Source organism: Oncorhynchus tshawytscha, linkage group LG06 (genome assembly GCF_018296145.1).
Source record: "Oncorhynchus tshawytscha isolate Ot180627B linkage group LG06, Otsh_v2.0, whole genome shotgun sequence".
NCBI lineage: Eukaryota > Metazoa > Chordata > Actinopteri > Salmoniformes > Salmonidae > Oncorhynchus > Oncorhynchus tshawytscha.
The window spans coordinates 42,472,574-42,498,935 of record NC_056434.1 but is presented as its reverse complement, the minus strand read 5'-3'; the positions used below and the strand labels follow the sequence as shown (position 1 = coordinate 42,498,935).

At 44.8% G+C, this 26,362-nt stretch overlaps 1 protein-coding gene across 4 annotated transcripts in view; it reads left to right on the top strand.

Moving 5' to 3' along the window:
- Positions 1 to 26,362, top strand: part of tspan9a (tetraspanin 9a) — a 281,777-nt gene that overhangs the window by 178,467 nt on the left and 76,948 nt on the right. For 3 of the 4 annotated variants that reach the window (XM_024423877.2, XM_024423878.2, XM_042323281.1), the window contains one exon: positions 1,203 to 1,282. In XM_024423877.2, coding sequence (XP_024279645.1) covers positions 1,220 to 1,282 — 63 coding nt within the window. In that variant the 5' untranslated portion in view covers positions 1,203 to 1,219. Of the gene's footprint in view, positions 1 to 68; positions 1,283 to 26,362 lie in introns of those variants that run through there. The other variant, XM_024423876.2, reaches the window with a different exon arrangement.

The following is a 26,362-nucleotide window of genomic DNA, read 5'->3' as shown; positions in this document are numbered from 1 at the left end:
TAATTGGTTGCTCCCTCAGCAGTGGGGAGGGGCCGAGGCGATGCACAGAGAGGAGAGGGAATGAGGGCAGTGTTCTAATTTAGGGGGGATAGGATTGGGAATGCCCGTTAGATGTGGCTTGCCGATAATAGCACACATCAGCCACAGCGCTGCAAATGAGAGCACAGGCAGAGAGCAGGGGACTGAGTGCAGAATGATACCATAGAGCACAGAGCGAGAGAAGGAGTGGGTGAGAGTGTATTGTCAGCACGTTGGAGAGCGCAAAGCACAGAGGACTGAGAGAGTGCAGGAAAGGAGGAGAAGAAGCAGAGAGAGGGAAAAAAAGATAGAGGATTGTGTTTTTGTAGGGGGGTAAAAGTTCCCACCGCTCCAGGCAGAAAGCAGACCTGAGGTCAGCAGCAGGGAGAAGTGAACCAGGTGGAAGAAGTGGAGCAGCTGACAGCAGGAGAGAAAGAGTCACAGGGGGTCTTGCTCTCACGGCAAACATCACAGCAGTGTGGAGAGCACAGGAGATCCAGGGGACACTATTGAAACTTACCGACTCAAGGACGCAGTCTGCCGTCACTTGTCAGGGTAATAATGGTTCTCACTGGACTAGGGCTTCTCTGCATGGCTAACTCAAGAGCATGAGAGCAGACGCTGGGCATTGGGCGGAAGACACATAGAGCTGGGAATAGCGCCTGTGTCGCTCCTTCCTCTCACTTACCTGTGCTGGGGAGATAGAAAGATTCTGATATAGAAACATTCCGATTGTCTGGCCTTGAAGAGAATCAGTACAGAGCAGAGAGGGAGAGAGGAGCCGGTTAGAGTGGGAGAGTTCTGTCCTCTCATCTCTGAGACATGGTAGAGTGTGTAACAGTAGCGAGCCCCTCAGCAGCAGCAGCAACAGCCCCAGAGCATGGAGAAGTCCAGCAGTGAGGAGTCAGCCATTCACCGCAGCCCGTCCGTGGATAGCCGCGACTCTGACTTTGCCCGCGCCTCTACATCTGGCCGCCCGTTCGGTGGCCGCGGCTTCACCGCCGGCGCGTTCTACGGCTCCACGGGGCCACGTGGCGCCTCCGCCGCACAGGGGCAGGCTGGGACAGCGGCCGATGCCAGCGTCAACATCGGAGGAGACAAGAGCAGCAATAACAAGTACACGGCGCCCAAAGGCAGCAAATACGTGGTCTTTTACCTGGATCTATCCTTTGTGTTCCTTTTAGAATTCAAGAAGTGCAACATGGCACGGGGCTGTCTCTGCTGTTTGAAGTACATGATGTTCCTCTTCAACCTCATCTTCTGGGTAAGTAAACATGATTTATCTCTCTTCTTCTTCTCTTTCTCATGTCTCCATCGTGTTTGTTCTGTTTTGGGGATGGCTAATTATAGGATGCATTAGGATGAATTTGGGCCAACAAGCAGGAATGACACTGACACATGGTTCTGGAAATTACTCAGTGGATACAAATGTAAACGGGGTAGTCATTAGGTTTGCAGTAATATGAGTAAGGCAAGATGGTAAAATGTCATATTGCGTAATACTTGTAAACTGATTCGCGGATCATTTCAAGACTTCTGTTCAGGCGTATGTGAGATAAAGATTGGTGTTCAAGCTTATGAGGATCATAATGAAAACCCTTTTCTTCTCAAGGTGATACTGTAGGTCTTTGTGCAACCATGTGTGTTTCATAACTATGTCTGCCTCATCCTGGCATGAGGGGGCTCATTTGCATGTTACTATCGCTGGTTGTTATTGAGGCGTTGGAGTGGGGGTTGTCACTCCAACGCCTCAAAGTCCAAATTGGCTATATCGTAAAAATGGATGAAAACAAACATTTGCTGTTTGGTTTTAATTTGAAGATTAGGGTTAGGCATACGGTTAGCAGTGTGGTTAAGTTCAGAGTTAGGTTTAACATCAGATTTGAAAAAGAGTTTGAGGAGTGGTTGCTCCTCCATGTCTCCATGTGGGTGCTCTGCTGGGGTGCTGGGGTGCTGGGGCTGGCACTCATTCAGATGGCTTTACAACATGGCTCCATGTGGGTGCTCTGCTGGGGTGCTGGCACTCATTCAGATGGCTTTACAACATGGCTCCATGTGGCTGGGGTGCTGGCACTCATTCAGATGGCTTTACAACATGGCTCCTGATGGATGCTGATTTACTGCAAACATTATGAGGATTTAGAGTGTTAAGCTGTCTAGTTAAAGGACAGGGGGCATTGCTTACATGTTTTAGATGGAACCATGACATATCTGGGGAATGGTTCTGAAAGATTTAGAACGATTGAGGATGTTTTAATTCATTTTGGAGAGCCACTGGAGAGTTGGATGGGAATAATCTGATTTGTTGGTTTTATTTTACACATTGGGATTTTTTGGGGGTAACAAAGATCAAAAAAATAAAAAATAAAAAATACTAGCACTTTCACACATCATCATCAAATCCCCCAGATTGCAGTGGGCCTTATGTTGGCATCTGTCATTTTGTTTGTGAAAGTAGGCATCCCCAGAAATATTTAACCAGTGGATTACCGGGGGTTTAGTTGTTGGACCGGAGCCTTTTGTGTGGAGCCAGTCATGCGTGAAGCGTAATAACATCACAACACCACAGGGTATACCTCTCCAATCACGTCACCACTAGCCTACTACGTGCACCCTGCAATCTGGGGCACATTTAAGGCTCAGGCACCAGGCTGCTGCCCATTATTACTGAACCATGACGAGACCAATAGCCCACAGCACAGATTCCAATGTAGCTTTCCGGCAGAACACCCACACAGTGCAAGAGGGATATGTGTGTGCCTGATTGGCAAGGCCTGCTCAGATCAGGCAAGGTGTGTGTGCAGTACGTGATGCATGTGGAGGAATCAGAGGCCGGGCTACTGGATGGCGGCTGAGGTCATTGTGTCAGTGCTGCTTTGCCATCCGTGACAGCTACGGGAGGATTTAGCTGAGGCGCTTGCTCTCCCCGAGGGCTTTGTGTGGCTCAACCTGTACTTAACCCCTTGTGTTGGCAGTAAAACCCCCCATGTTAATAACATGATGCTCTAGCTCCACACTGGGAGGAGTGGGGAAAGAGACTTTGCCTTTGGCACTGAGCTGGATGCCCTAGACCTGCCTTATTGTCACTGACTCTCCTAGGGTTGGGGAGAGTAAGGAGGGCTATGGGCACCCTATGGTGTGAGGAAATTGTGACCTTCCTCTGTGTGTGTGTTGATCAGTGGGGAAGCCTCGAGCGGCCGGGGGGCTTTCACTAGCGCAGTGGCTCCCGCTGGGCAGTAATTGAGCTCCTCACACTGCTAATGTTCACTTAATGATCACGCCCCTTGCTAGTAGATTGATAGTCGTTGTGGCGCCTTGACTCCCTTTAATGACAGTTTAATAACTGTCCCAGGGGAGTCACTGTTTCCCTGGGTGGCCATGTATCCACCTCTCTGTGAAGGCAGGAGGTGTCTGTCTGTCTGTCTGTCTGTCTGTCTGTCTGTCTGTCTGTCTGTCTGTCTGTCTGTCTGTCTGTCTGTCTGTCTGTCTGTCTGTCTGTCTGTCTTACTGTCTGTCTGTCTTACTGTCTGTCTGTTTGTCTGCTGCCCCACCGGGTCCGGGTGTCCAGAGGCAGCACTGAGGCTGGCTGAAGCCTGTGGCTGGACCCAGTTTAGGGAGAGACACAGGGGCTTGGGGACTGGGGGACAGGGTGAAAAGCAGCCCTGTATCCTGACACCCCTGGGACATTGCTGCTCTCCCTGTGGCACTCCATGAATCGCAAGTTTACGCTGCCTGCCCAGGGCCTCAGCTTTGACACCCCAGATCGGAGCGGAGTTGCATGGTGGCTGCCAGGCCTATGGCGTAACCCGACGCCAGGTGCAGACAGCGGGCCTCCCTCGAAACCCACAACCCCCAGCCCTCCACTCCCTCCACAGGGCTTACAGCGGTAACTTGAAGCACAAGGTAAATAGCGCAGGCACTCCAGGCATGTCCCATGCACTCATCTCCAGGCCTCTCCAGCAGTTGTTCCTGACCATCTGGCTTCTCTTTCTTATGGAGATTAGTGTTAGTCTGAGCTGCAGCATGGTTGGGGGGTCTGGGTCAGATCAGAGTCTGGTGGTGTAGTAGTCCGGATTGAGAGCAAGTCTCCTTTGGATGACGGAGGACACCACCAATAAAGCCAGTGGTCACGCCAATCACACCGAATCACAGTGGCTATGCCCAAAAATACAGTGATGACTGGACGACATGTTGGTAGACACACTATGAGTCGGGGAGCAAGATTGGGTTGGCTGTGATTTCCTATGTGTGTCAGCTTGCAAACTGGCCGTGGTGTATTTGCAGGCCCCTGCTCTGTGTCCTCTCTCTGTGATGTCTGATAGAATCTCTGGTCTGTTCTGCCCAGCCCTCCCTCCTTCACTCCCTCCACTATTAATCGGTTCCTTCCCTCCCTGAAACATCCTCCCTGTTTCCTTCCCTTCCCAACACTGACACATAGTACACATAGTGCACATAGTGCACCTTTGTTAGAGAGAGCTGCCTCCATCCCACCACTGTGTTATTATCATACCATAAGCAAAGCCTCATTTGATATTCATATTTGGAGAATAACTGGCCGCTCAGCATCCTTACCTTATAACGGGCCAAAGAAGTGGTGCAAATCCTTTGTTAGGGGAGTAGAAGATCCAACTGTGTTTAGCATTCATGAATTCCTGTGCTTGCTTAGGGGATTGCTGGAGGATTTATATGCCATTTGGTCGAAGGAAACAAAAGATTAGTTTCCCCATCGATTTAATCACCTGAGTTGACATTTTTGTTTTAAATGTAGCTAGCACGCCGCCAGAAGAAAAGAGCTTGAAACCTAATGACAGTTTCAAGGTGTTTGTGTGTGTTTTCCTCATTGAACGGTGGCTTTATAAAGCATTGCCTTGGCAATCATTTCACTCATGCTGTCCCATTCCTTCATGCCACAAGGTTTCGAGCCAAGGTGCCAAAGCAATTTGCCTGCTGTTTTCCCCCTCACAGAGTGCTGAAAAGTTCACTAAACCCATCGGCCCCAAGGGACTTCACATTGTAACAAACTTTCAGATGTACTCTCTCACCAGAAGTCTATCACAAGTTAACTTAATCCCTTACTAGGTGATGTGGAGGTTAAACTGAAATTGAGGCGCAGTGAATTGTTTGAACTCATGAAACCAGCTTTCAATAATGATGGATTCAATAATTCTTACATGGATTTCCAAGTAAGTCAGTTAAGAACAAATTCTTATTTACAATGACGGCCTAGGATCAGTGGGTTAACTGCCTTGTTCAGGGGCAGAATGACAGATTTTTACCTTGTCATCACAGGGATTCAATCTAGCAACCTTTCGGTTACTGGCCCAACGCTCTTAACCACCTGCCGCCCTGATTCAGGAGTGGCTTAAAAAACACTATATATTATTGTGAAGCTATATCAATCAGTTATTTAGGGCAATATAATGTAGACAATTAATATCCGGAACAGTACAAGAGGACATGATCCTGCCATGTCAATTTTTACTCTCAAATAAGGACATGGCATATCTGATTCTACTGCATTGGACAATGTATTTCATTTATTTACATTTACTTAGAAGAAGTATTGACGTAGTTGATATGCATTTTAAGTGTTGTAATTAGCACAGGGCCTTTTGGGGGCCCTAAGAGAGATTTGGTAAGGGCCCTTTGGCACGTACCCTTCATGCCCGGTCAGTAATTTTTGCCATGATTAGACAGCTGGCTAGACTAATTTACCAATCCAAAAAATGTTTTATGAGTGACTGTCATTGGCTGACATAAAAAACTGCTGATGCACAACCATATTTGGAACTGTAAGTTGAGACCCCAACTAAGTACAAAAATGTAACAATAAGACTAAATTGGGGCGGGGGCCCCCTAGTGGCCAGGGGCCCTAAGCGACAGCTTATGTCGCCTATACCTGGGGCCGGCCCTGAATTAGCATCCCCACAGGAGAAGGTACAACCTTGGCTCAATATTCCTACTCTAACCTGCACTCCAATATCTCCATATACTGTAACCCCGCTCCCTGCCTGTGTCCAGTAGCTAAATGTCTGGGGAGATAATTTTAATTTACACATCTCCACCCGGCCTGCTCCTTCAATTGCCACCCTACCTCATTGTAGAGCTCTGCAGAGCTCATTAGCTGGTGTAACAGATCAAATGGGATATAGACCCATATAATGTGGTGGCTTGTGGTGGGTGTAGTTAGCCAGAGATTTAAGTCTCCCCACCCCCCATGCTGGCTGATTGGAAATTGAGACAGCCTGTTTAGAGTAGAGACTCACTGTGTCAGTTATGACTCATAACATACTAGGTGCCACCGTTCAATAAAAACCTGTTACTGGGTTCCCAGGGCAAGACCAAAATAGCATCCCCATGCCCTGTGAAAGAGGGGGTTTTAATGATCATGCTGATATGTTTATTTTTGTTTCTCGTAGTAAACATGGTAGCGTAGCGCATGAATCTAAACAGGCATTATCCTAGGGCAGGAGGACATTTTATTTGGTTTTAACAAGGTTTGATGGGAGGCTGGGGTGCTATTGTGTCAATATTGTGTTGTTGACTAGAGTGTGCCAGGTGAACAGAGAGACATAGAGAGACCAGATGAAATAACAACTGCTATGAGAGAGGTAGCTAAGCTAGCTCCGTAAAACCTTGGACACCTGCCATTGTGTGACAGTTGCTTGGCATCCCCCAGACCAAAGCTCTCTTATTCCTCCCACATTCCACACCACTGTCCCTCCCAATTAGGAGAACCATCCACAGGGGAAGCTCTCTGGCCAGGGCCACGCCCTGTATTCACAAAGTGTTTTAAATCATGATTATTTAAAAGACACTTTGTGAACACAAGACCAGGGCTTGGCTATAATCCTTACTGTAGCGTTTACAGTGCAGTATTACTCCACATACCCTCTGACTCTGTCATATCTATAGGTCCCCTTAGTGCTAGATGACAAAACACGTACAGTACAATACACCTACTCATTCCAGGGGTTTTCTTTATTTTTAGTAGTTTTTACATTGTTGAATAATAGTAAATACATAAAAAAACTATGAATTAACACACATGGAATCATGTAGTAACCAAAAATGTGTGGAACAAAATATATTTCATATTTGAGATTCTTTAAAGTAGCCACCCTTTTCCTTGATGACAGCTTTGCACACTCTTGGCATTCTCTCAACCAGCTACCTTCATGGGGTAGTCACCTGGAGTGCATTTCAATTAACAGGTGTGCCTTGTTAAAAGTTAGTTTGTGGAATTCCTTTACTTCTTAATGCGTTTGAGCCCATCAGTTGTGTTGTGACAAAGTAGTGGTGGTATACAGAAGATAGCCCTATTTGATGAAAGATCAAGTCCATATTCTGGCAAGAACAGCTCAAATATGCAAGGAGAAATGCCAGTCCGTTACATTAAGACATGAAGGTCAGTCAATCCTGAAAATGTTAAGAACTTTCAAAGTTTTGTCAAGTGCAGTAGCAAAAACCTTCAAGCGCAATGATGAAACTGGCTCTCATGAGGACCGCCACAGGAAAAGAAGACCCAGAGTTACCTCTGCTGCAGAGGATAAGTTCATTAGAGTTAACTGCGCCTCAGATTGCAGCCCAAATAAATGCTTCACAGAGTTCAAGTAACAGACACATCTCAACATCAACTGTTCAGAGGAGACTGCATGAATCAAGGCTCCTGAGTGGCGCAGTGGTCTAAGGCATGATATCTCAGTGCAAGAGATGTCACTACAGTCCTTGGTTTGAATCCAAGCTGTATCACATCCGGCTGTGATTGGGAGTCCCATAGGGCGGAGCACAATTGACAAAGCATCATCTGGGGTAGGCTGCCATTGTTTTGCTAGTAAAATAAAGGTTACATATTCATGGTCGAATTGCTGCAAAGAAATCACTACTAAAGGACACCAATAAAAGTAAGAGACCTGCTTGGGCCAAGAAACACGAGCAATGGACATTAGACCGGTGGAAATCTGTCCTTTGGTCTGATGAGTCCAAATTTGAGATTTTTGGTTCCAACCTCTGTGTCTTTGTGAGACGCAGAGTAGGTGAACGGATGATCTCCACATCTCCACTGTGAAGCATGGAGGAGGTGGTATGATGGTGTGGAGGTGCTTTGATGGTGACAATGTCTGTGATTTATTTAGAATTTAAGGCACACTGAACCAACATGGCTACCACAGCATTCTGCAGCGATACGCCATCCAATTTGCTTTGTGCTTAGTGGGACTATCATTTGTTTTTCAACAGGACAATGACCCAACACACCTCCAGGCTGTGTAAGGGCTATTTGACCAAGAAGGAGAGTAATTGAGTGCTGCATCAGATGAGCTGGCTTCACAATCACCCAACCACAACCCAATTCAGATGATTTGGGATGAGTTGGTCCGCAGAGTGAAGGAAAAGCAGCCAACAAGTGCTCAGCATTTGTGGGAACTCCTTCGAGACTGTTGGAAAAGCATTCCAGGTGAAGCTGGTTGAGAGAATGCAAAGAGTGTGCAAAGCTGTCATGGGTGGCTACTTTGAAGAATCTTAAATCTTAAATATATTTTGATTTATTTAACACTATTTTTGGTTATTGCATCATTTCATAAGTGTTATTTCATAGTTTTGATGTCTTCACTGTTATTTTACAATGAAGAAAATAGTCAAAATAAAGAAAAACTCTTGAATGAGTAGGTGTGTCCAAACTTTTAACTGGTGCTGTATGTGTGGACTGGAGTGCTTGTCATCACGAGTCTAGTTAGTGATCAGCTCATCAAGGCTGACGGATGACACCTCAGGCCTTCAGGGCTCTTTTTTTTCTCCGAGAGAGAGAGAGAGAGATGACCATCATTAGTTCTGCATAGATAACCAGGACCTCTTATTAAACATGTCATGTCAAACCACGTGTCTCTGGTGATGAGGGATGTTTTCCCAAGCAATAGTGTCACTGAGTCACAGAAGGGTTCTGCCTTTAATGATCAGTGGAAGGTGTCTTTTGTGCTGGCAATATCCCTTTTTCACTTCTGAGAACTTTCTGTACACATAGTTATTAACGACATAACCAACAGATTGACCACAAAAGGATAATTGAATTGATTCCTAATTGCATCTCCATTTCAAGGAATAATGTGTGGATTGCACATTGCACAATAGAGGATGATTGAAATGCTTTCCTCGTGAAATTAAATGGGTCTGAAAGTGATTGTCATTGTGTTGATACAGCATGAGGCTGTGTATCAAATCCGCTGTTGTCGGTAGGAAAGGCTTAGGCACACATTGTATTTTGTCATATTCCCCCTGGAGAATGTATTTTTCTCAGTAAAAGACTTTGTGGCCTCTACTTTAAATAGGCCCTCTCTTTTGTGGTATTATATGATTATATAAGGCAAACTTTTGTTGTGCCAAAGTATTCTACCAACAAAACTGAGATGTGATGTTCTGGTGCTGTTCGTCTATGTAAAAGCCTCTCCTTAGTAGAAGAAGAACATCAACATTAAAAAAATGATTCATAACATTTTACTTTGTAACTTTGAGAAATGTTTAAACGACTGACGTAAAAAACAAAACTGAGGCAAAGAAGCGTGGGAGTCCGAGTCCCCTGGAGTGGAGTGACGCACAGAAGTGAAACCTGTCAATCAAACATGGTTTGACAACACAACAACAATCCCACTCACTGAGAGAGCATCGGTGGAGTAATACATAACATGGTACAGTGGAAGTGAAGTATGTACCCAGCTAGTGAATAAAGCAGATATTCAATTTGTCATCTACTGTATGACTGTCTCAATGTGTTGAGTTACCTTGACACTGCAACAATTAAGTTCACTTTCTTTTCAGAGACAGCCAGGTTCTTCATTCGGTCAGAGATACTGCTCTATTTTTAACACTTTTACAAAAATACCCAGCCTTTAATATCTCGAATAATGGGACTCTCAGTATGTTTTATGGTGCTAAAATATTTACTAAGGAGCTTCATGGAAATACAGTGCCTTGCGAAAGTATTCGGCCCCCTTGAACTTTGCGACCTTTTGCCACATTTCAGGCTTCAAACATAAAGACATAAAACTGTATTTTTTTTTTGAAGAATCAACAACAAGTGGGACACAATCATGAAGTGGAACGACATTTATTGGATATTTCAAACTTCTTTAACAAATCAAAAACGGAAAAATTGGGAGTGCAAAATTATTCAGCCCGCTTAAGTTAATACTTTTTAGCGCCACCTTTTGCTGCGATTACAGCTGTAAGTCGCTTGGGGTATGTCTCTATCAGTTTTGCACATCGAGAGACTGAAATTTTTTCCCATTCCTCCTTGCAAAACAGCTCGAGCTCAGTGAGGTTGGATGGAGAGCATTTGTGAACAGCAGTTTTCAGTTCTTTCCACAGATTCTCAATTGGATTCAGGTCTGGACTTTGACTTGGCCATTCTAACACCTGGATATGTATATTTTTGAACCATTCCATTGTAGATTTTGCTTTATGTTTTGGATCATTGTCTTTTTGGAAGACAAATCTCCGTCCCAGTCTCAGGTCTTTTGCAGACTCCATCAGGTTTTCTTCCAGAATGGTCCTGTATTTGGCTCCATCCATCTTCCCATCAATTTTAACCATCTTCCCTGTCCCTGCTGAAGAAAAGCAGGCCCAAACCATGATGCTGCCACCACCATGTTTGACAGTGGGGATGGTGTGTTCAGGGTGATGAGCTGTGTTGCTTTTACGCCAAACATAACGTTTTGCATTGTTGCCAAAAAGTTCAATTTTTGTTTCATCTGACCAGATCACCTTCTTCCACATGTTTGGTGTGTCTCCCAGGTGGCTTGTGGCAAACTTTAAACAACACTTTTTATGGATATCTTTAAGAAATGGCTTTCTTCTTGCCACTCTTCCATAAAGGCCAGATTTGTGCAATATTTGACTGATTGTTGTCGTATGGACAGAGTCTCCCACCTCAGCTGTAGATCTCTGCAGTTCATCCAGAGTGATCATGGGCCTCTTGGCTGCATCTCTGATCAGTCTTCTCCTTGTATGAGCTGAAAGTTTAGAGGGACGGCCAGGTCTTGGTAGATTTGCAGTGGTCTGATACTCCTTCCATTTCAATATTATCGCTTGCACAGTGCTCCTTGGGATGTTTAAAGCTTGGGAAATCTTTTTGTATCCAAATCCGGCTTTAAAGTTCTTCACAACAGTATCTCGGACCTGCCTGGTGTGTTCCTTGTTCTTCATGATGCTCTCTGCGCTTTTAACGGACCTCTGAGACTATCACAGTGCAGGTGCATTTATACGGAGACTTGATTACACTCAGGTGGATTGTATTTATCATCATTAGTCATTTAGGTCAACATTGGATCATTCAGAGATCCTCACTGAACTTCTGGAGAGAGTTTGCTGCACTGAAAGTAAAGGGGCTGAATAATTTTGCACGCCCAATTTTTCAGTTTTTGATTTGTTAAAAAAGTTTGAAATATCCAATAAATGTCGTTCCACTTCATGATTGTGTCCCACTTGTTGTTGATTCTTCACAAAAAAATACAGTTTTATATCTTTATGTTTGAAGCCTGAAATGTGGCAAAAGGACGCAAAGTTCAAGGGGGCCGAATACTTTCGCAAGGCACTGTAGGTGTTGAGAATAAAATGTTATCATGCTCATGCTTGTCCTTGTAGGGGGTTGTAAAACTTGTCTCCATCTCAGGCCTCCACTCACTCCAGGCATTCCGATCGATGCTATTCTGCACCTAAGCAGTGAAGAATGTTAGAATAGCTTGCCCGCCTCGCCCTACTCAGCATTTTCCTCTGTCACCCAAAGGCAAATTAAGGAGAAATCAATACCCCAAGTCGCACTTGCTCAGCCTCAACTCTGAGGGAGAAGGTTTGGGACTATTTCTTTCCACTTGGTCTGCTGAGGAATAACTGGGTTTCGACCGGATTACCTCTCTGCTATTTAATTAATTATTTGGGGCGGCTGGCTTTGATGCACCTGGGCTGCAGACCCTAACACACTCAGTGTCCTGTGTTTGATGTAGCCGACATAGGGGATTTTGAGCTTCTCTTTAATGGTCATCATGTGAGGCTGGTGTCAGGTAGATATTGGGAATCCCTAATGTTTTCCAATTGAATTGATCAGGAAATGATCTTAGCTGGCTTGTCCGTCTTACTGGCTGGCCAGGGCATCCAGGGTTTAGACACCATGGGCTGAGGATCCGCCATTGACTGGATCTAAGGGCTATCATCTTACAATTGATTCTATTGGGCTTGATTGCTTTCCCACCATGGTCCTCGTTCCCTCATATCCAGATACCATCCTCCTCCTCCTCCTGCTTATTAAATATCTTCTCCTCTCTCCAAACCAAACATAGAAAACCCAGACATGTCACATCCTTTTTAGCTTGGCATTTCGCTCTCGAATAGTGATGCACTCAAAATATGAGCCTCAACTTGCCTTTGAATCTGTGCATTTCAAGAGGTTGTCACCTTGCATTTGGGCTTGGGGACCCAGAGGTGCACAGTCTGAATGAGAACGGGCCCTTGGCGACAGCGTCAACAACTTGGTCCCTTGCCAGCCTCCAATAGGACACAAAGCCCTAAATAAGACCCCACTCAGAGGAAGGGGGAGGGGGACTCATCCATTGGACACGAATCACTGCCATGTTTCTGTCGTTATTTTTTTAGTGGGCTAATTTTATTTGCCACATACGGAGCCTGTGTTATATACAGTACTGTGTGCTCCCATTGGAAGTGTATGTATATACATCTATCACGCTGGGCTCAGAGAGAAATCCAGATCCACCTTCGAAACAGGTTGTTGCAGTGCTCTCTCATTCTTGCAATTGACTCGTGTTCTTTGTGCATGAGGTGTTCACATAAACAGCTCTGACATTCTCCCTGAAGATAGATGGAGAAGCAGCATCAAGGCAACATCGACTCTATTTGTAGCAAACTGGCTCTGAAGCTTATAGGGATATTAACATGGTTTCTGAATGCGGATTCCCAATCTTCTCTCCTTTCTTGAACTGAGCTTTACCGTGTCTCTGTGACCTTCCTCGTGTCTTATCAAACGCCGTACACTCGTATTCCTCATTTATTTCACAGCCGAACAGATGCGGGTGGATATAGATAGAGGCTTGAAGAACTGGGATTTGTACACTAATATGAGCTCGTCACCGCTATCACCTCTGCGTGATCTCATTCAAGCGTTGAATCTGTGTGATTCGTAATACAGCTCTTTTGACACAAATGGAGTGCTACTACTCATCCTTACTGGGCGGGATGACGAACGCCATCATGATGTTTTCAGCTAGTGCTAATGGACAGGGAAAGGTCAGTGTGTTGCCCCATTCATTTCAGTGCTGAAATGGTGCTCCGAGCTAGTTCGTCATAATTCTCTGCACTAGGTGTACTACTGTATGTCCTGGTTGGTAGTGGGTTTTGCTGTAGCTGGCATGGCCACATGGACCATCTTGTCCTCAGCACCTAGAGAGATGGGGAACAGACGGTGCTAGACAGGGTTCCTACATCCTCCCTCTGAACACACAGACCCAAAATGGCTTCCTAGCCCTCAATCTGTGTATGGAGCATGGGCTCTGCATGGAGTTGGGGTCGGGTGGGTGGTAGGGGTCCTACTGCTACCCCAGGGACCTGACAGCCCAGCCAGGTGAATACAGTGATGTGTAGTGGCAGCTCCCACCGAGGGGATTCACACAGCCGTATCTTAGTGGTCCTGTTGGCTATCTCTCAGGCATACACATTGTGTCACATTTGTGGAAGGCATACTAATCATTCCAGCCCAGTTTTAAGGGATAATAACTGTATAGATTGGTTAGGAATTGTTCTCCCCTATTTGCAGCAGCCACTCAATAGCACAAGTGTTTATATTTTTTTATATTTTACCTACAGTACAGTGTCGTGGGTGTTTATTGTTGTTGATTAGCTAGCAATTTGCCACACACTATAAATTTAATGTTTCCAAGTGGCTGCACACATTGATTAACAAAGCACAAAACGCTCTTGAAGATGTTTATGAGTCATTTGCGCTGATGAAATGTTCACTGTGCAACAAGATGAACAGATAGATAAACAGAAGCAGCAGCGTATGTGATTAATAAAAAAAAAGTTCAAATGTAGATAGTCCGGCTAGCTATTTGGTTTAATATTTAACTAACTATTTAGCAATCTTATAGCTTGGAGGTAGAAGCTGGTCAGGGTCCTGTTGGTTTCAGACTTGGTACATCGGTACTGCTTGCCGTGTAGTTGCAGAGAGAATAGCCACTTGAGTGGCTGGAGTCTTTGCCAATTTTTGGGCCTTCCTCTGACATCGCCACCTATAGAAATCCTGGATGGCAGGGAGCTCAGCCCTAGTGAAGTACTTGGCCTTACGCGCTACCCTCTGTAGAGCCTTGCAGTCGGATGCCAAGCAGTCGCCATACCAAGCTGTGATGCAGCCAGTCAAGATACTCTCAATGGTGCAGCTGTAGAACTTTTTGAGGATCTGAGGGCCCATGCCAAATCATTTCAGCCTCCTTAGGGGGAAGAGGCATTGTTGTGCCCTCTTTATGACTGTGTTGGTGTGTGTAGACCGTGATCCTTAGTGATGAGGACATTGAGGAATTGAAGCTCTCGACCCGCTCGACTACAGCCCTGTCGATGATAATGAGGGCGTGCTCTGCCCTCCGTTTCCTGTAGTCCACAATCAGCCCCTTTGTCTTGCTGACATTGAAAGAGAGGGTGTTGTCTTGGCACCACACTGTCAGATCTCTGATCTCTCTGTAGGCTCTCTCATTGTTGTGATCTGTGGCCTGATCTGTGATCGGGTCGTGGGCAAACGTGATGATGTTGTTGGAGTCGTGCGTGGCCATGTAGTCGTGGGTGAACAGGGAGTACAAATCACATCAAACTTTATTTGTCACATGCGCCAAATACAACATGTGTAGACCTTATCGTGAAATGCTTACTTACCAACAGCACAGTTCAAGAAATAGAGTTAAGAACATATTTACCAAATAAACTAAAAAAATAATAATAAAAAAATGTAACACAATAAAATAACAATAACGAGGCTATATACAGAGGGTATCGGTACCGAGTCAGTGTGTGGGGATACAGGTTAGTCAAGATAACTTGTACATGTAGGTAGGGGTGAAGTGACTATGCATAGATAATAAACAGCAAGTAGCAGCAGTGTAAAATACAAATGGAGGAGGGGGTGTCAATGTAAGTAATCCAGTGGCCATTTGATTAGTTGTTCAGCAGTCTTATTGCTTAGGGGTAGACGCTGTTCAGGAGTCTTTTGGTTCTAGACTTGGTGCTTCGGTACTTCTTGTTGTGCAGTAGCAGAGAAAACAGTCTATGACTTGGGTGACTGGAGTCTCTGAATTTTTTTTGAGCTTGCCTCTGACACCGCCTAGTATATAGGCCTTGGATGGCAGGAAGCTTTGCCCCAGTGATGTACTGGGCTGTACAGACTACCCTCTGTAGCGCCTTACGGTCAGATGCAGAGCAGTTACCATACCAGGCGGTGATGAAACCGGCAGGATGCTCTCGATGGTGCAGCTGTTTAACTTTTTGAGAATCTGGGGACCCATGTCAAATCTTTTCAGTCTCCTGAGGGGGAAAAGGTGTTGTCGTGCCCTCTTCACGACTGCCTTGGTGTGTTTGGACCATGATAGTTCATTGGTGATGTGGACACCAAGGAACCTGAAACTCTTGACCCGCTCCACTAAATGCACACCTGAGGGGCAGATGTGAGGGTCAGCGGGGCAGATGTGTTCTTGGCTACCCTCACAACCTGAAGGCGTCCCATCAGGAAGTCCGGGATCCAGTTGCAGAGGAAGGTGTTCAGTCCCAGGGTACTTAGCTTAATGATGAGCTTGGAGATCACTATGATGTTGAACGCTGAGCTGTAGTCAATGAACAGCAATCTCACATAGGTGTTCCTCTTGTCCAGGTGGGAAAAGGTAGTGTTGAGTGCAATAGCATCTGTTGATCTGTTGGGGCAGTATGCAAAATGGAGTGGGTCCAGGGTGTCTGGGATGATGGTGCTAATGTGAGCCATGATCAACCTTTTAAAGCATTTCATGCTCAGATGTGAGTGCTACGAGGCGATAGTCATTTAGACAGGTTACCTTAGCGTTCTTGGGCACTCGGTCTATGATGGTCTGCTTGAAACACGTAGGTATTACAGATTGGGTCAGGGAGAGGTTAAAAATGTGCAATTCGTGCAAGACTGGGCAAATGTCTGCATACTTGATCTGCGGAAACATTGAAGTGCTTGGGCTCTCCTCGATGAGAGACGTTTTCCGGCTTAGTAAAGCCTCAAACATAAATTGTCCGCAACACTGAAATGGGCTACTTTTATGTGAATTAATGAGGAGGCAGAACACACCTTAATTCAAACTGTTAGAAAATAAAACTTCAGTTTCCTTCTTCAAAACAACTAACCAAAGCATCACCAAATTTATATGGGGCAATAAAAAACCTAGGATCAAGTTTTCCACTCTATCGAAACCTGAATCTAAGGGTGGTCTTGCCCTTCCCTCCATTCAATTGTACTACTGGTCTGCCCAAATCCGCAACATGCTAACATGGATCACAAACAGACAAGAGTCAACGTGGATTCAGATAGAAGCCCAATTCTGTGGTTCATTGCCCTTAAGCTCAATTATATTCATTAATAACTTTAGTGAAGTGGGCAACATAGCCAAAACCTTTGTGATTTACAGCACCCTACTAGCGTGGAGGGACTGTAAGAAATACCTGGGCATTTCCTCCCAAATATGTTCTCACTCGCCTATAGTAGGCAACCCAGACTTGCCAAAAGCCCTGAGGGATGCCAACTTTAATCTTTGGCATACTCGAGGAATCAGGACCTTTTCAGACCTATTTCATCAGAAAACCACTACACTGAAATCCTTTCAAGAGATCTGCAGTGAATTCGATGTGCCAAGATCCCATTTTTTTAAAAATATCTTCAAATTAGACATGTCATTTCCTCATTTACCTCCAAGAGGAGGTTTAGAACTTAGTTGAATGAAGTTGAAACCCTTCTTGTCACAGCACAATCCATTAAAGACTAAATATCTTACATCTATAGACTCCTTTCTGAGAAAGGAGGCTCTTCCTTTACTGCTTTGAAAATAATCTGGGAAAAGGACCTTGGTCTGACTATCAGTGATGAGTTATGGGCAGAGGTTTGCAACAGGGTATACTGCTCCTCTACCAATGTAAAAATGAAAATCTAATTACACATTTTTGTACAAATTTTATTATACTCCTTTGAGACTCCATAGAATGGAAACAGATATGTCTCCTAACTCTAAAAGATGTACCTCTGAAAGTGGAACCTATATGCATGTATTTTGGAGCTGTAGAGAGATTTCCAGATTCTTTGATATGACCCCGTGTATCTTCTTAATGCCCAGCAGGACTTTGTTCTTGATCCCGACAGAGAAAATTTGCTTATGACTATTACATACTTTGCTAAGAATTGTATTCTTCTATTGTGGGCCTCTAATACCTCTCCTACATTTAAAATGTGGATTGACCAGATTGTTGACTTTCTTCCACTTGAAAAGCTCACTTATGACCTCCACAAGAGACAGCCCAAGTTTGATAGACTCTGATCTCCACTATTCAACTATATTTCAAACTGGACAGAGTGAACGGGGTGACTAGAATGACTTTGACTTTACCACGGTAGGTGGATAAATGCCTTAATTTGTTTGTTTATCCATCCATCATGGCCCATAATCACAATATTTGACATGTTTTTAGATAATTGAAGTTAAAGGACAAAAAAAAGACCATTTTAATTTAAAAAAAATGTAAAAATCAAGAAATTATCAAATAATTTGACAACTGTGTTTGTAAGCTTTTAAATGATATCAAACTCAACTGTTTATGTTTTCCAGTGATGAAGACGTGTCATGTTAGGGGGTATGCAAAATTAGTCAACTTTTAGCATGCTTTGACATTCAGGTCCAAAAAGTTACAATGTGACCATTTTCTACGATGGGCAAATATGTATAGAAAGGTGTCATTCTAATCTAAAAACCCTGCAGTCAAAAAGGGATTCAAATCAAACGGAACGACCGTCAAATTTGACATGTGGCTAATGTATACTATACTTGTATACCAAACATGATGACAGAGTTAGATGTTTCAACACCCACTGTACAGTCCGTTCCCACACAAATCAATTGACACATTGTTTATGGGCGGTGTGACATTGGTGTGCTGACTATGCTCTGTATTGACCCACCAGATGAGGTCATCCTGTTCACGGCTGGACCTCAACCCGGGCTGGCGGTTGGCTGGTTAATTGTGTGCCAATGGCAAATTATGATGCCATTCTCCAGAAATAGGCTTATCCAGGGACAGCTGGGCGCAGGAGGACGTAACCGGAGTGGCCAAGACAAGAGCGACGGCAATCAAGAGTTGCCGTCATTGCATTGGCCCTCTCGTGTGATGGATGATACACTGAGTGTACAAAACATTATGAACACCTGCTCTTTCCATGACAGACTGACCAGGTGAGTCCATGTGAACGCTATGATCCCTTATTGATGCCACTTCTTAAATTCACTTCAATCAGTGTAGATGAAGTGGAGGAGACAGGTTAAAGAATAATTTTTAAGTCTTGAGACAATTGAGACATGGATTGTGTATGTGTGCCATTAAGTCTTGAGACAATTGAGACATGGATTGTGTATGTGTGCCATTAAGTCTTGAGACAATTGAGACATGGATTGTGTATGTGTGCCATTAAGTCTTGAGACAATTGAGACATGGATTGTGTATGTGTGCCATTAAGTCTTGAGACAATTGAGACATGGATTGTGTGTGTGTGCCATTAAGAGGGTGAATGGGCAAGACAAAATATTGAAGGGCCTTAGAACGGTGTATTTTAGTAGGTGCCAGGTGCACTGGTTTGTGTCAAGAACTTCAACTCTGCTGGGTTTTCATGCTCAACAGTTTCCTGTGTGTATCAAGAATGGTCCACCACCCAAAGGACATCCAACCAACTTGACACATGTCACGTTCTGACCTTAGTTCCTTTGTTTTGTCTTTGTTTTAATATGGTCAGGGCGTGAGTTGGGGTGGGCAGTCTGTTTGTTTTTCTATGTTGGTTTTTGTGTTCGGCCTAGTATGGTTCTCAATCAGAGGCAGGTGTCGTTAGTTGTCTCTGATTGAGAAACATACTTAAGTAGCCTTTTTCCACCTGGGTTTCGTGGGTGTTCATTTTCCGTGTTTGTGCCACATGGGACTGTTTTGTTTCTTTCACGTTGTTTGTTTTTGTATGTTGTAATGTTCAGTTTTCTTATTAAATTATGGACACTTACCATGCTGTAAATTGGTCCAATCTATCTTACTCCTCACCAGAGGAAGACGACAATCATTACAACACAACTATGGGAAGCATTGGAGTTGACATGGGCCAGCATCCCTGTGGAACGCTTTCGTCACCTTTGTAGAGTCCAAAGCCCCGACTAAGTGACGCTGTTCTGAGGGCAAAAGAGGGTGCAACTCAATATTAGGAAGGTGTCCTTTATGTTTTTAGCACTCAGTGTATATCAATTATCGCTCCCTGTCACTTGTGTCTGTGTTCATGTGACATGAAAGCACACCTCATCTCACTATTGGAGGAATAACGCTATCCAGGACATCTCACTCACAACCCCACTCAATAAAAGTGCCTACCTTGCAAAGGAGATAGGAGAAGAAAGTGCTACCCTGAGGCGTGTTCTTTCATGAGTTCTCACCTAGGTTTAGAGAGGAAAGAGGGTACTTTATACCTTCAGTTGAGGTTGAGTCTCATTTGCTCCCTTTGGAAAACATCTAGGTGTTTCTTCACTCTTCACTAATGAGGGTTTCACACTACAGATGAGACTTCTTCTGGTCCAGCTCTTCTCATGTCTGGATACAGCTCAAAATATCCTCAGAGTTTTTACTTCGCAGCTAACACGCTGTTAAATCTTCCTGAAAAGCAAAATCACAGAGCCTACTCTCCTCTATCTCCCCCTGTCTATTTATCCGCTTGAAGATTCTCCGCCAGAGGAAGTCGGCTGTTTTACAGACATTAAGCAATATAGACGGCTGCCTCTAAAAGCCCTGAGTTCCCTGATGATCATCGGTTTCCATTCTCGTCTCGCCGACAAGAATAACTTCATTCGGTGGCACGTTAAGTTACCCAGAAGCCCCGAAAAACAAACAAAACAAAACATTGATAAGTCGTCGATTACACAATCTCCCCTCTGCATCAATACCCGAGTGTGACTCTCATTATATCATGTGCATTTGGTGCATTTGGAATTCACGGAGAAGAGCCCATTGGATATGCATGGGCTTGCTATACAGCAGTGAGCACATAGATGAGTGGCTTGCCATCTTCCCCATCGGTTATCTTGCTGTCTGCATTTCGTTTCTGCGTAATGTAGTCCACGATGAGACCCAGCAGAGTACAGGAGACAGGCACGGTCAGCAGAGCATTCCCCGTGTATCGTCATTCAAATGTTGTATTTAATAAGAGAAAAAAAGAAAAAAAGAGATATATGTTGTATTTACTGCAAGCCTCCTGACATTAAAATAAGCACCCAGATAATAGGTTTCCTTAGGAGTTTCAGTCACTGTGGGCTCCAGCTCTGTGCCCCGGCTAACTGTGTGTACACATCTAAGCCGCCACTACTTAATAACATTCTTTAAAGCCCCACTGATAGCATATGTCAGCTGGATCGGGATTCAGCGCTGCTGCTCTCCTTTTGTTGTCTTTTTTTTGATGGGTTATTGTCTCGCGTCGCAAATGGAAACAAAAGACGCCCCACAAAGTGTAGCATCGTGATAGGAGGAAGGTAAGAAGAAAAGTGGGCTGCCATTAAACGGGAGACCTTCATGGATGGAGAGATGCCCTCCTCGCCTTCTCTCGCTCCGTGCATCTTTGTTTCACTTTCTTTGGCGGTAATGTGACCTATTCTTCCCAGGCACAGGGGACATAAAGTGACAAAAAGTGGTCACAACTCAGAGAGAACGAGCGACGGCCCCTCTCTGTGTGTTTCCTCCAGTAATGAGGGGAAGAACAAACACACAGCAGAGAGAGTGGGCTCTAATGATTAGAGGTGACCACCATGACCGGACGGCCTTGTGATCTACCGTATGCCACAGCTTGTTAGTCGCCTTTTTATTTCATTGGATTACACTCACCATCTGTCCGCCTTCCTTTTAATATGTTTAATTGAAAGACACTATCAAAGTGGGTTGGATTGCCAAAGTGCAAAGCGCAAAGGATTGATTCAACTTGGTGACCAATCCTTTACATAACCAACATTTATGTCTGTGGCTGAAGCCCTAAGGCAATGTTTACAGTTGTGACTCATTTATTTATTGTCTTCCTCCTCCGTTCAGCATAAGTAGACAGAAGTAGACAGATGGTCGTTCTTGAGGGACCGCATGCTTGGGGTAACTTTGCTTGTCAGCCTGATAAAGGTTGACAAAGACCATGAAGCCTGCAACAAATAACTAGACGCGCTCAGCTTGTTAAGTTATGGTCGTATTGTGTGTTAAGTAACTCGGATGACCACTTTGGCATCCCAAAATGCTATTGCAAGCCATTCGATTCAGAGTTATAAAGACACCTCTTTAGTCTGTATCTGGATGTGTTGATAAACAGGACATTGGTGCATTCTGTCACTATGGCCACTAAGCATGTACAAAGTCCTCTATTGATCTGAATGTCCCCTGCACCTTCTACCATGTCCCCAGGTCATGTAGAACATGAGACGCCCGGTGCTTAGAGGGATCACGTCGTCTTCTCCAGAGGCCAGGCCAGAATGTGCAACACAATAGAGTGGCTGCGGTCTGGCACACAGGGCCCGAGACAGCTTTTTCCATCTCATAAACACCATTCATTATATATAACCAATCATATAGGGTGCACGGCAGTGGGGGTAACTCAAGTAGCTAGAGAGGAGGAACAAATGGCCACATCAGCAACTGCAATAATACCTCCTCTTCCTTTGATATTAATGGGTCGGCTAGTGAAAGAGTTGAATTATGCTCTTAATTATACTCCATGCAACATGAATGGAAATACTTGGAATCAGATTGCTTTTTGCAAAAAATAACCATAATAACCCATTATGACACCATGTAGCTCTAATCTAAGGGTCGGGTGATGGGTGTCTGTAGAATGCACAGATAAGTAGCTGTTGCGTGGATCAACCGTTGCTGTGTCGCCTGCGCTTCATTGCTCCTGTTTGGATTGGACAGTTGGCAACCAGGCTGCGGTGACAAGGTGACATTGGCCAGTGGTCATTAGCACCTGTGTGACGGGCGTACGGACTAGCACCTGTCACATCCACATGGACCGCCTCACTGTCACATGGGGCGGCAGGTAGCCTAGCTGTTAGGAGCGTTGGGCCAGTAACCGAAAGGTCGCTGGTTTGAATGCCGAGACGACTAGGTGAAAAATCTGTCGATGTGCCCTTGAGCAAGGCACTTAACCCAAATTGCTCCAGTAAGTCGCTCTGGATAAGAGGGTCTGTTATTTGACTCAAATGGAAATGTAAACATCCACCACCATCGGCCCTCCCAGGCTAGGACAATTAGAAGGCAAAGTAGTGGAGGTGTCTGTTAACACTGCGTTAAGCATCAGGCTTTGTTGGTGTTCGAGCCATAGGTGGGCTGATGGAAGCTTTTCCTCAGAACAACTCTCTACGGTATCTCTCTGCAGGAACTGTGAAATCCTTGGAAGATGAAGCACGAGGCTTTATCCTGCATTCAGTACAGGGCTTTCCAAGCCCTCTCGCCATGTGGATCCATCTTAGGTGGGCCACTTGAGAGACAATGGGCTCCGGCACTTATCTAAACACACAAGCAATCTAGAGCCATTGCTCAGTAAACACACCGACTCTGAAGGAAGGCTATTTGCATAATAAGACAAGGGGAGAAGGGGAAACCTGTTGCAGTAGTGGTTGGAGGATGGCTGTGATGTACTGTGATTTATGGAGGGAGAGCACTGCTGTGGCTCAATGTGTAGCCAACTATGCTCCCCGTTGAGATTGGAGTGTTTTTTCATCTGCATTTCATCTGCATTCAAAGTACTTTTTAGGTGCTCACTTCCCCATTCTCTGGGCTCAGGCTGAGAAGGAATGCTAAATATCAAGCTCTTAGCTGCAATTACAAACTGAAAGTTCCCAGCACCTAGAAACGCTATAGAACCCGCTAAATAGAACTCACTAGGACCTTCTACACCTCTCCTGAATGGACATTTTCCTTCAGTCCTGTCACTTCCCTTTTCATCAGCTGACCCTGTAAAAGCGGCAGTCAACTCATTTCCTCCAAATTGTTGGGATGCTTTCAGTCTAAGCGTGATGGCACCGTGCATATTTCATATCATGCGGTAGCATTTGTAGGTCGGCGGTGCAGGTGCACGCAGGGTTAAGAATGATCGTTTATAGACATAATAGACGGTAAATAACCGTTATCTTAGTTTTTAAGGTTATGCTTGGGACATAGCCTATTTGTGGCGCAGAGCAGCCTTCCAACTGCTGTCTGACTGATTGTGCTTCCTGCAGGTTGGAACCTAAGTATGCCTGAGTATTAATAGCAGAAGAGAAAGCTGATATTTCCTGAGCCTCATGTACTGCAGCCTAGTTCATGAGCAGAGAGCTCCCGTATCTGCAGGCCTGCAGCGACAGGCTACTCTCTAGCACATCCTGTAGTATCCACTCATCTTCCTGCAGTCTGCACAACCCTCAAACCACAGACCCTTTCCATTACACTGACACTAAGAGCCAGGGAATTAAGAGAATTAGAATAAACCGTTTGAAGGAGGCAGATTTCATTATAAGTTTGCCCAAAGACGATGGCTTGTGGAGAAATGTGTTTTCTCTATCTGCCATTACCTTGTGGCCGCTGCAGCAGAGCTCTTTTAATTCCAGTAATTGGCGTAAAGGCTGAACGGTTATTGGTTTATGTGAACCCCCCCCTGTGGTATTGCTAATGCTGCTCCCTCCCACTGAGTTGTGCCTCTGCACAGTGACACTGACTGTACCCAAAGGACGCATGGTTACAGCTCCAAGGACAGTAGCCATGGAGATATGAGGCTGCATGTAATTACTCTGTGGGTTTGTAAGCCTATATCCCTCCACAGGGCTGTCAATGTTTCGCAGTTGTTTGTGTTGTTTTTAGTTGTTTTTCTTCCACGTGAACTTTACATTCGCTGTATCTCGACTCCCCTCTCTAGTTCCCAGTGGACTACCTGTTCACTGTCTGTTTGGTTATCTACTCGTCAGAAGGTGATCGAGCAAACACCGTCTCCCTCTGAAGTTCCTGGGTCCGGCACGTCTTTGAAAACGTCCAGCACCTCAACATATCAAGGGGAAGGAACACAACACAGAGCAGTGCTTTGGCTTTGGTTTACCCCTGAAGGGTGACTGGAGGCTGGAGAGGGATTCAGCATACATTGTCTCCTTAAAAGTATTCAAATACCTCCTCCTTATCGGTGTGGGCAGATGTTGTTTTGAGTGGGAACGTCTCTTTAGTGGTAATTTCATGGAGTGCGCATTTAATATTACCTCCTTCTTGTTTTTGTTTTCTTTCTTTCTTTATTTGAATACTTGATTGATAAAAAGGAACGATTGAAAGAGACCATCATCATCTATACGACAGTTTTCGAACCAAATATTTAGCTCGGTATGTTATACAACAGGTGCATTTTTGATTAAAGGATTCATCCTGTCTCCACTAACGGGAGATAAATCCTGGCGTTTTGTTTACCCGGACCTTGTTCTGAGGCAGAGTGCAGTTTTTCAATACGAATGTGAAGGGAGGAGGTAGAGTAGAGGACCCCAGCTCTGCTCTGAACATATACAAGGAAATAATGTTTTCAGCTCTGCTGCCCTCCATCTATTAACAACCTCGTCTATTCTGTTTATTTCTGAGTTGGGTCTGTTAGAAGTGAAGGATATGACAACTGTGAAATCACCAGCAGCCCTGTTGGAGTTTGAGTCAACCTTGTTCAGAGTCGACACAGCCTATACACCTGCTGTTGTTGCTTTAGACACGGAACGGTGAGTTGTCATGGCCACAAAGCCATCTGCTGACATTTCTAATCAGTGAAGGGGTCTCGGTTGGCGTCACCCATCCAATTAGTGTCCTGTGGGTTAGAATACAAGCACACCCCACTTTACCTTTTGCTTTTTATCACACCCCGTCATGTCACACAGTCCTGCTTATACACAGGATGACAATGTAACTATAACCAAGGGCCTTATTAACTTTTGTGAGAGAACATTTGCATAGAGAAGTTCAGCGGCCATTTTAGCTCCCCATTTCTCTTTATTTCGACTGGAGGCTTCATGACCTTCTATTAGAATCTTCAATATTCACATTGTGCTCTGCTTTGATTCCAACTGGAAATCACATCAAGAGATTGAGGCTGTGGGATTTTGGTGCGAAAAAAAGTAAACTTTGGAGATGCCAATGGCCATTTGGATACAAACACATTGGAAATGTGTTGAGTCCCCCAACATATTTGTGTAGTGATATGGCTCTCAGAGTGGACAGCATGGAAAATGTGAGCTGAAAGAGGATTGTGATTTCTCAGAGCTCCGTGGAGAAAAATACTAAGATGGGAGGGTATTGATCTTTCTAGCAGGTGTAGCTTCACAGACCACTGAGTTTCTCAGGCAGGCAGGCATTTAGCTCCAGGAGGGATCTCCTCTCTCCTTTTGGTTATCACCACTGCATTGAGCTGGGACTGCTAAGAGGCTTTATGTTATCATTGGCCAGAATATGAATGAACTTTTATCCCCTCTCTGTGGGAATAAAAACTACTCCAAAAAGATAACACGCGCACGCACATATTTGCGTGTGTGTTCGCCGAGGAATGATGTCATAAACGAGACAGATTCCACTGCAAACAAGCCCATCCCGGTTCCATACTCCACATCTCGTCCTTTCCAATTTGAGATGTTATCATACTATAAATCTCTCGTGTCATATGTTAACATCTAGACGCCACTCAGCTTGGCAGTGCCACTCGTGAAATCAGCGCGTTCAATTTGTGCCTGAGGTGCTCTCATATTGCGAGGATCGTAAGTGCCTGTCTGTCTCAGTGGCGGGGGGGAGGTCTTTTGCAGTGGTGTCACAGCGTGGGCGTGGGTGTTTGTGTAGAGAGGATTCTCAATGGCCACTCATGCAGAGCAGTTACACCGACTCCCCCTCCAGGGACGAGCAGCAGGCCACTTTACAATACGACCCTCTATGTCTATCTCTTCTATAGCCTCCTCTCCTCTCCGCTATAATCACACTGCAATTACCCACTGAGTAGAGTGGAGATGAGGACTCCAGGGAGAGTAGCAGCCTTGACATCTAATTTGTCTAA